At 40.9% G+C, this 10944-nt stretch overlaps 1 protein-coding gene across 1 annotated transcript; it reads right to left on the reverse strand.

The window, feature by feature from the left end:
- Nucleotides 1-2012: 2012 nt before the first annotated feature.
- LOC114707455 (3-hydroxyisobutyrate dehydrogenase, mitochondrial-like) lies at nucleotides 2013-10520 on the reverse strand. The gene is made up of 2 exons (XM_028890184.2): nucleotides 10451-10520; nucleotides 2013-2539 (listed from the first exon to the last, which is right to left on the reverse strand). The coding sequence occupies exons 1-2, from the start codon at nucleotides 10518-10520 to the stop codon at nucleotides 2013-2015; spliced, it is 597 nt and encodes a 198-aa protein (XP_028746017.1).
- Between the last annotated feature and the right edge of the window lie 424 nt (nucleotides 10521-10944).

Genomic DNA, 10944 nt, shown 5'->3' on the forward strand with positions numbered 1-10944 from the left:
ACATTATCTATTTCAAGTTTGTGTCTTCTTCATTGTTTTTATTTCACTTTTCAGGTCTTGAACTGTTTCCTTCACATGTTTAATTGCTTCATGGTTTTCTTGGAGTTCTTATAGCTGAAGTTTTTCTGCTCATGCCTGGTCCATGGTTATGTCAAATCTCCCACTCGAGTCTCCCAAGTAAACACACAGAGACTTATATTACTTATAAACTGTATGGCCATGGCAGGCTGCTTGTTATCTGTTCTTATATCTTAAATGAACCCATTTCTATAAATCTATACCTTGTCACGTGGCTCATGGCTTACCAGTATCTTACATCATGCTTCTCCTCATGGTGGCTGGCAGTCTCTCCCTGCCTCAGCCTTGTACCTCCCAGAATTCTCCTCTTCCTTGTCCTGCCTACACTATCCTTCCTGCCTGGCTACTGACCAATCAGCATTTTATTTATCAATCAATCATAGCAACATGTATTTACAGTATACAGGACATCCCACAGCATGTTCTTTAAGGGATTTATTGATTTCTTCCAATTTTTTGTTCGTCTTTTCCTCAATTTCTTTAAGGGAATTTTTCATTTCTTCTTTAAAGACCTCTAGCATCTTCATGAAGTTATTTTTAAGGTCGCTTTCTTCTGCCTCTTCTTCATTGTGATGTTCAGGTCTTGCAGTTGTAGAAGAACTAGGTTTTGGTGATGCCATATTGCTCTTTATGTTTTTATATGTATTTTGCACTAGCTTCTACCCATCTCTTCCTCCAATAGGTGCAAGAGGTGACTGTGTCTGAGTGAGCTGCTAGTGGTCCAATCTGTGCTTGTTGTGCCTGTGTCTCAGGGGGCCACTCTGGGTTTAATCTTAGCTCTTGCTCTATTTGGAGCTGGCAGATACTGTATCTCAGGGAACTGCTCTTGGTCCAATCCAAGCTAGCTGATTCTGTGGCTCAGGGGACTGCTTTGGTCTTATCGGGGCTCTTGGTCCAATCAGAGCTGGCACATTCTGTGTCTCAGGAAGTCTCTCTTGGTCTAATGAGAGCTCGCAGATTCTGTGTCTTAGGAAGCCACTAGAGTCCCAGGGGGTTGAGTAGGTTTGGATTAGGGCATGGGTCTGTTAGACTGCATGGTCTGATGGGGGCTTTTGGTAGGGGAGCCTGCCCACAGTAGTCTTCCTTGGGCAACTTCCAACTGAGAAATGGGAGACAGATGCAAACAACTTTTAGGAGTCTTGTGAGAGTAGAAAGAGACAGCTGGCAGCCTGGACAGCTATGCAAAGTTCTTTTGTAAAGTTGGGGCATCTATCTTCAGCCCACAGGCCTAGAGTCTCTCAGTCACTTTTCTCTGTGTCCTGTAGAATGTCTGGCAGTTTCCTCTGTGAAGCAGGAACCTAAAGGACCATTTTGCCATGCAAAGTTCAGTGGTCACCTTTCTATGGGTCCTGCATGTCCAGTCGATACATTTTTTCAGGCAGTCCAGGCAAGAACAGTTTCTTGCTCAAATGGCTATTTTGCCAAGGTGAAGATAAATTCCATATGGAGTGTCTTTGATGCCTATCCTCCTCTCTGAAGTAAATTAGTGCTGTCAATCCCAGACAGGAAGTCAGCAACCAGGAATGAAGGAATAACCTCACTTGGTTAACAGGACAAACTTTCCTCTTGTTTGTCTTTGTAATTGATTTCTTTCCTTTTTACCATGGGTTCCATCTTGTTGAGAAAACATTTGGTTTTATTTGCAAAGTGGAGTAAATAAAATATCCTGATCAGAGTGTTCAATTTTGTTGAAGGTGCTCAAGGATCAGACTTTTTAAAAAAGTCAGCTGAGCTAGTTAGCAGAAACCATCAGGTATGTTTGCTAAACAAATAAAAGCAGCATCATTTAAAACTGGGTGAGAAATTCCAGAGATTACTGTAATGTAGACAATCAAAAGAAGGCAGATGACCTTTGATTAAACCCATCAGAGGGTGAGCTAGGAGAAGGCTCAGGATAGAGCCTGATTTCCAAGGGTCTATGTCCAGAGGGCACATCAGAAGGTCTCCTCCTCCCACAGATACTGGAACACAGATGAGAAGTCTTTCTTTGAGTAGCCTTTGGCATATATCATCCTGTATATTTGGTGGGCCAGGTTTCCTAGAAGAATTGGGGTCTTGGTGCTAGTGGCAGAGTCTTGAGCCAATCCCAGATCCTTAGTCATGAGTGTTGTTCCAAATCCACCTTGATAGTTATTAGATGAGGGGACTCCATCCATCACCCCAGGCACAGGATTGTAAGTGTCACTGGACCAACATTGTCCAGAGCTCATATTCAGGATCTTAGCCAACAATTTTGGGTCAAGCCCTGACGTGATTCCAAGATTCATAGCTTCAGTGGTTCCAATCATGCTTATAGCCAACAGCATGTTGTTGTAGATCTTTGCAGACTTCCCAGTTCCAACAGCTCCACAGTACATCACATCAGAGCCCATGCACTCCAGCAACTCTTTGGCAGCAGCAAATTCATCTTCAACTCCTCCCACCATAAATGTCAGGTTTCCAGACCGAGCAGGTCCAGTATCTTACATCTTGCTTTTCATGGCAGCAGCTGGCAGAGTCTCTCTGTCTCAACCTTCCATTTCCCAGAATTCTTGGCTTTTTTTTTGCCAGCTACTATTAACTTAAATTATCCTGTCTATCTTTGTCCTCAGGGCTTTTATCTTTCACTATTACTGTATACCTTTTCTTTCCTTCTTACTGTGTGTCTGGCTGACTGAGTGGCTGATCCCTGACATCCTCCTCCTTCCTCTCTTGTTCTTTGATCTTTCTTCTTGTTTCTCTCAGATTTCTATTTCTATTTCTTCTTGCTGCCTGCCAGCCTTGCCTATCCTTTTTCCTGCCTCACTATTGGCCATTCAACTCTTTATTAGAACATTAGGTTTTTTAGACAGGCAAAGTAACACAGCTTCACATAGTTAGACAAATGCAACATAAAAGAATGAAACACATGTTTGCATCATTAAAAAAATGTTCCAGAGCATAAACTAATTTAACACATCTTAAAATAATATTCTACAATACATAGTTACTTGAAGATCCCAGCAGCTTCTCAGAGGAGAGGTGGAAGAAAAGCCATGACTTTTAAGCTAGGTGTGGATCAGAAATAGTCAGGTGATTGATAAAGGAAAAAGCAGGCCCAAGGATGGAAGTAGTCTAGTAGGCTGAGAAGGAGCCCTCAGACAACAGCCTCCCACTATCTGTTTAAGTTTCCTAACTCTACTTCAGGCATGAGTCAGAAGACAGGCTGGAAAGGAAAGGCTTCCCTACTTATTAATGATTGCAGAGCCTTTAGTTTTCTGGAATATTAGTGGAGCTTCTTTTAGTTCTGTTTCACAGGTAGAACAACCACTTCAAAGAACCTCATTTCTCTTTCAGTTAGGATCTAATCCTCTCAGCTGACCTAGTAGACAGTGGTTCCACAGAGGAAACAAGAGTTTGGAAAGGGCATGAGAACATGGAAGTACAAGCCAGTGATTATTTTGATCCAAGCAAGAAGGCCAGCCTCTGTGAGATATTTGCATGCTCAATTATACTGCAAAGAACCAAACGTGAATCTAAGTGGAGATATAACTAACTTCCTAAGCCACAGAAAGCTAAAGCTCAATTAGTGTCCATTTTCTTTATCCATAAAACTCATGAGAGCCCAAGGCAAATGATAACACAAAACTGTAAGTCAATAACATGCATGTGTCTTTTCAAGGTGCAAATGAAGGGACAGAGATTTGTAATGTGAAAAGTCAAAGAATTTGTGTATTTGGTTGAGAGAATATCTAAAGCTTATCCTAGTCTGGTTCTTAACTTACATTCTAACCCCAAGCAAGGTTCTGAACACATCAAAGCCCCTTTGAAGGAAGGAAGAACTGAACATTTTGGCTTCTATGGTAACAGATGCCACTTACCCCTGACAATTTTATTCTTAGACAAAATCTACCAGCACCAGATATGGAAACAGAATAGAAGGGGAGATAAAACGTGTGATCCCAGACCTCAGACCCAACCTCTGTACAGAGGATTTACTATCAATAAAGACAGAATTCCCAGGGCAGGAACTTCCATTCCCACCTCTAATTATATTTGCATACTGAGATAGCTAAGAAATTTTTTGTTATTCTGAACCACAGTGTTCTTATCCAATTTCCCCTGATAGAATAAAAACAGAAACTGATATTAAATATAAACAACAGGTATCTTAGTATGTTCCCAGTAGCAACGTCTTCAGTTATAGGAGAATATATCCAATTCAAACCTGCATTGGCCAACTAAAATCCCTAAATTTTGAGAAAAGTGCCATAATTCTTTGGTAATTGTATAGCTATATAACTAGTTAAAAAAGATTTATTGTGTTCTCCATTTCCAGAGATTGTGTCTCTAAAATTATGCACTCTCTTGGAGTTAGCGAGCTGGCTCACTGGTTAAGAGGACTTGCTGATTTTCTAGAGGTACTGAGCTTGATACTCAGCCCACCTCTGGTAGCTCACAACTGAGGATTGGATGCCCTCTTCCTGTATCCAGGGGCACCTGAATTCACATGCATATACCCACTCAGATATAAATATATATAATATATATATAAATATATAATTAAAAACAAAATAAGTCTAGAGATAGCTCAGTAATTAAAGGTTTGTACTCACATTTAAAAGGATGTAATTCTGTTCCTAGAACCCATAGAGGTTTCTTCAGCTTCCCTTTTAGGAGCTGAAGAGATGGCTTAGTGGTTAAGAGCACTTGCCATACTTGCAGAGGACAGGGGTTTAGTTTCCAGCAATCAAACAATGACTTTCAACTGTTTGTAACTCTAGTTTTGCATGACCCAATACCCTCTTCTGATTGCTGAAGTCACCAAACACACATACAGTGCACATAAATATGTGCAAGCCAAACACTTGTACACATAAAATAAAATTATCTTTAAAAATAAAATATATTCTTAAGAAAAACATCTGCACTCTCTTTTGTTGCCTTTCTCTTTACTTATTTCTCTCTGTCTCCACTTTCTTCCTCTGTTTTCAAATATGGCTAAGTGCTGGGACTAAAACTCCTTTTGGATGGGGAAAAGCCTTTGATTCTGTGCAGTCTGTTTCGTGCTCTTTGGAGAAGAAGCTTAGACATTCTGGATGTTATTAATGGTCCCTTATTCCATTCTGCTGAGTTGGGGTGAGCAGTCACGTGCCACAGGTTCCCTGTGGTCTTGCAGATTCAGCCATTCCTAAGTTCTGCTGGAGCACTCAGTGTTCTGTGAAGCAATGAACCTAGTAGAGGACATGATTATGAGATTAGCTTAGTGTCAACAATATTTCTTTTAATTTTTGGTGCAGGGGTTGAACCTAGGGCCCTGTGCATCATAAGCACGAGAGTGATAGTTTCTGATCTTCTGCTGAGCTATACCCAAGGCCCTCTGTTTTGTTCTTTTTGGTTCTACTATTTGAGAGTCTTGTTGCTGTTGTTGCTCTTAGAAGTAGGGTTCCAAATGAGGGCTGTGTGTGTGTGTGTGTGTGTGTGTGTGTGTGTGTGTGTGTGTGTATGAAGAAAATATGTCCTTAACCCTTTCACAAACATTTCTGAAAGACACAACTTCTATTGACATAAAAGACATAAGAAGTCTATTTTTGAATTTTTATTCATTTATTCATTCTTTTCATTCGCTCATTTGAGCACATGACTAGTAGCATCTGTGTTCTCTCTCTTTCTGTGCATGTGTGTGTGTGTGTAGAATAGACAGAGTATCTAAAAGTTTATAATCAGGTGAAGAGAGTATTAATCAAGTGAGTACCCTACATTTAAACTGAATATTCTATGTCAGGAAATATCATAGTGGTATAAGAATGTAAGCCTTAAAATGTAACATTTGGGCTGGAAACATGGTGCTGGAGTAGTAGCAGAGAGCTACATCCAAATCCATAGGTGGAAAAAGTGACCCTAGGTCTGGCATGGGCTTTGGAAACTTCAAGTCATACAATCTTATAAAAGAAAGCATTTACTTGGGGGTTTGTTTTGTTTTAAATGGTTAGTCCATGATTATCTTAGTGGGAAGCAGACAGGCATGGTGCTAGAGCAGTAGGTGAGAGCTTTACATCTGTATTAGCCAACAGTAGGCAGAGAGAGAAAGGTATTGGGGGCTTTTGAAACCTTAAAGCCTACCACCAGTTACATACTTCCTCCAACAAGGCCACACCTCCTAATCATTCTAATCCTCTCAAATAGTGCCAATCTCCAATGTTACCCATAAGAAATACATGAACCTTCAGGAGCCATTCCCGTTTTTTTTTTTTTTTCCTTCAAGACAAGGTTTCTCTGTGAAAGAGTCCTGGCTGTCCTAGAAATCATTCTGTAGGCCAAGCTGGCCCTGAGCTCACAGAGATCTACCTGCTTCTGCCTCCTGAGTGCTGAGATTAAAGGCATGTGCCACCACTGTCCAGCTTTTGGGAGTGGTAAAACAAACAAACAAACAAACCTTAGAAACAATATTACAGAAATTAATGTTGAAAGAATCCATCTATTTAGAACACTAAACATGTACTCAATATTGGGCTTTGCCATGGTACAGAAAGAATGAGTTGTCCTAGGAAAAAAAGACCTGCTTTGTCATTTCATGTTGCAAAGACCATGAAAGAGGTAACAGCAGTGATAGTGACTGATAAGATAGCTGAGAGCGATTGGTTACATTGAAAGCTATAGACCCTATGTTGTCATTTTGAATTTGATTTCTGTTTTAGTTAGGGTTTCTATTGCTGTGAAGAGACACCATGACCACAGCAACTCTTACTAAAAAACAAACAAACAAACAAACAAAAAGCATTTAATTGGGGTGGCTTATAGTTTTAAAGGTTTAGTCCATTATCATCATGGTGAGACATGGCAGCTTACAGGCAGACATGGTGGTAGAGAAAGAGCTGAGAATCCTACATATTGACAGCAGGCAGCAGAAGTGGTCTGAGACACTGGACATAGCTTAAGCATAGGAGACCTCAAGGCCCACCCCCACAGTGACATACTTCCTCCAATAAGTCCACACTTATTCCAACAATCTCTTAATAGTGCCACTCCATTTGGTGGGAGATATTTTCTTTCAAACCATCATAGCACCTCATTACTATCAAAATACATATTATTCTTACCTTGTTTTGTATGTGTTAGGCTTTACTAAATGATTGAAAGGTAGGATCTAAATCAGAACTTAGGAATGTTAGATTAAAATCTGTGAGTGTTCTGAGCTTTTCACAGAGGCAAAACAGAATACTAAGACTCTGCATTGTAAGTGTCTAAGAGCCTAGATATGAAGTCAGAATTAACTTTTGGGAAGAACAAGCTGAGCCAGGAGCTGCATTACCCAAGAAGGTAAAAGGATGGTGGCAAACACAGGGTGTGAGTTCAGACACAGGTAGTGACAGTATTGTGATTTAAGTAGCAGACAATAGTTTGGTGGATTGAAGCCAAGGAATGCGTTAAAGTCACACCATGCAACAGATCTCACGAGAGAGGTTAATTGGGTGACGGGGGTATGCTGATGATGCCTCTGAGTGAGGGTGGAAATAGAAAGAGAGCTGAGAGATAAGGTACTTGCTTTTGATAAGGGGATCTAGCACATGCTCACAGGGAGGATACAAGACTCATGGTGACAGTGGAAATGTGTCACATCTTGGTGGCTGATGATGACATGTCCTATTGTTGCTAGGTTACTAAAATCAGGCTTAGGGGTGGGCTTATCAACATTGCTCCCTCTTATTTATTATAAAAGGTGAGGAAATATTTAGGTGTGACTGGTGAAGCAGGGATGGGACACCATGCTCTTTAGACTACTTCCTGTTGTCTAGGGCCATCAACATCTTTGGGCATTGTTGATCCTCATTGTCAGGGCATATTTGGTAGTCATGAGCTTCTGGCTCTGTGGCTACCAGCTGGTAGTCCTGTAACATTAGCTGATTAATTGTTTGATTAGAGCTTTATTTTAATTTGTCATTGGAGGAATGCAGAGAAGAAATTGCTAAATCAGGGTGTGATTAGTAAAAGAAGGAGAGGGGTCAGGAAGGGACATATCTACTTCCATATGGGTACTCAAGGGCCCAGGAGCCGGATGCATCAAGTTGTTCCTTACATTTTTATAAGTCTGTCTGAAGTTGTTAGATTTTTGTTTTCTGCTGTACCTTGTTAGTTGACATAGAAGCAGCATTTTGGAAGAAAAGACTTTTTTTTAGCTGTAAGAAGATCTAGTTCCTATTGGTTTTGGAGTACCACTGCTACCAAAGAGTCAATTTGTCCTTGAAGGATGAGCGTGGTTTAGGCCACTTGCTAGAGGTACTAGATGAACTAGGAAAAAATGATGATATGAGGCCAGGGAGACGGTTAGTCCTGCTGTCCCAGTGGCAACACCTACAGTTATTCCTGCAGCAGCTACAAGAGCAAGATTTGAACCACAGTTTTATTATGTCAGGCAGCTATTGAGTCCACTATTAGAATCAGGGGCAGAGTTGGCTCTGGTTCCAGGGCCAAAGTGTATTTCTTTGGCTCTGGTTTCAGGGTTAGAGTGTGTTTCTTAGGTTCTGTGTTCAGGGCTAAATTTGGATTTCTTTCACTGGTTCTGGTTTCAGGTACAGGGTAGATTTCTTTCACTGGCTCTAGTTTCAGAGTCAGGGTGGGTTTCTTTCACTGGCTCTGGTTTCAGGGTCAGGGTAGGTTTCTTTTGATGGTCCTTTTACCCTACACCCACAACTAGGGGAAGAGAAATATTAGCACTCAAACTCCTGACTGACTAGCAGCTAGGCAATGGTAGACTTAAATACTAAAAATAATCGAGGTGTTTAGACACTAGGGCACTGAGCTGAGGGTGTGTGTGTGTGTCAAGGTTTACTGTTTTGTTGCATTCTAGGGGATTTAATGCTCCTACAAAATGTGGCCCAGATGCCTTAGAGCAATTTGCCACACCAAAGAGGGTGATATAAAAAAGGTAGCGAGTTGTGGCAACACTGCACTTGAAGCAGTTGGTAAATAGAGAGGTAAGATTATTTGACAAGGAAAAGCTGTAAGTGGCAGTTGTGAGCCAGTCCCAGGAGAAGCACACAGACAGTAATCCCCAAAGCAAGCAGATTGTGTGACATTAAGGAGCCAGTAGGCCAAGGTCAGAGTCTTTAGAAGGAGAAGAAATGACAGGCTTGTATTATTTAGGAGAGGGGAAGTTGAAGAGGTTATGACCCTAGAAAAGTGTTAAATCCCCTTCCTGCCTCCCCAATATCCAGGGGTTCAGTAATCAGGATATATTTTCTCTGGATTTTAATTGTGCTCTCTGTGTGCCAGGAGTTGAGGAAATGGTAGAGCTTACTAATAGCATCCATTCCCCACCTGGGATCCCATGGGCTCATGATATAGGAGGTAGAGGGCCCCATCTTGTTGATAGAATTGGAATGAGGATGTGTATATACAAATGATATTGGCAAGACCAGTATGGGCAGTCTCCATATCTGTTTGGCCACTATTGCAGCCCAAGAAGAACAGCTTCCATTCTGCAGACAGGGCTCAAATGGAAAGTCCACAGTATATCAAAGCTAAGACTTTTTCTGTCTGAAGGGGTTAGGGAAAAATAATCACACACACTCTCTTAATGGTTTCACTTCTTTATTCTCTCATCCTTTTATTATGCTGTTGTCTCTTATGTTGCACTACTCTGTTACTACCTCGTGTTGTGTTCTCTCATTGCTCCATTACATATCTCCATCCTATCATGTCTTTTTACAGTTTGTATGTCCCAACAAACTTTTTCAGGAAATATAAGAGTTCTAATTATCCATGAATACCTGCAATCCTCATTTGGGGCTAAAGAGTCAAATTATTTTCTGTAACCTTGACTGGTCAGAATTTATTTTCACAAATTGAGGTCAGGAATGGGTGCAAGGACTTAATCATTTGCCAACTAGCAATAATTGGGCTGTCTTTGTATTTACAACCTAGCCAGATAGTACAGCTGTGTGTCCTTGTGAATTAAAAATCAAAAATATTTATCTAAAAAACCGTTAGCAAGGCATCTGGTCTAATCTAAAGCTCATTTGAAGCTTTGTATCAGCTTATGGTTCTCAGCCATAAAATTAGAGGAATTTGAGCCATTCTGGCTCCTAGTTTATCATTAATTTGAGCTATGATCAGGAACAGCTTCTTAGTGGAACTCAGTAGGCCCTCAGTGTGTCAAAATTATACAGCATCTTCCTGACAATCCACAGATATAAATGAACAGAAGATTGAGATGTTTTCATGAGATAAACATACTTCGATACAGGCAGTGGGGGACTCCCCACATACATATACATTATATCAGATACTAAAGGTACAACAGAAGTGAAAGACATTCATTCTGGAGTCTGTTTTCTCATAAGCCTTGCTTGAATGAGATATATCCATCAGAGTTTTCCTTTTGGTGGACTGACACCTGAACTTCAATTGTTGCCTGCTGTTCCTCCGACATGGATACTGGCTACTGGCAAGCCACTCTTTGCAATAGCCTTGTGTCTGGTCATAGTGAAAGCAGACAAAAAGGTCAATAAATGAAGGAGGGATGGATATAAGGTAATGGGGATTTTAATTGGCTCCATAGCCTGCTATGGAACAATTTCCTAATCCTATTTGGAGGGACTGCTATAAGTGAGGGTTTCTTCAACCTCAAATCTCCACATGTAAGAGTTGCCCTGGACAGAAATGGTCAAGAGGCAAAGGAGGAAAATCTACATCCAATCCAGTGGAGTCAAGCATGGCTGTTAGGCTGAAGCTTCCTTCTTCTGGAAAGAGGGACAAGGCAGTTGACTTTTGTGTCTTTAGAAACTTAAGGGAACAGGGTCCTGTTGGGGATAATGTGTAGGAAGGGAAGTTATCTTGAGACAGATGAGTAAAGGGCTTGAGGTGAAATAGGTTAATCCAGTGAGGAAGACTCTTAAGTTTAGCAGC

Source organism: Peromyscus leucopus, chromosome 16_21, assembly GCF_004664715.2.
Source record: "Peromyscus leucopus breed LL Stock chromosome 16_21, UCI_PerLeu_2.1, whole genome shotgun sequence".
Taxonomy (NCBI): domain Eukaryota; kingdom Metazoa; phylum Chordata; class Mammalia; order Rodentia; family Cricetidae; genus Peromyscus; species Peromyscus leucopus.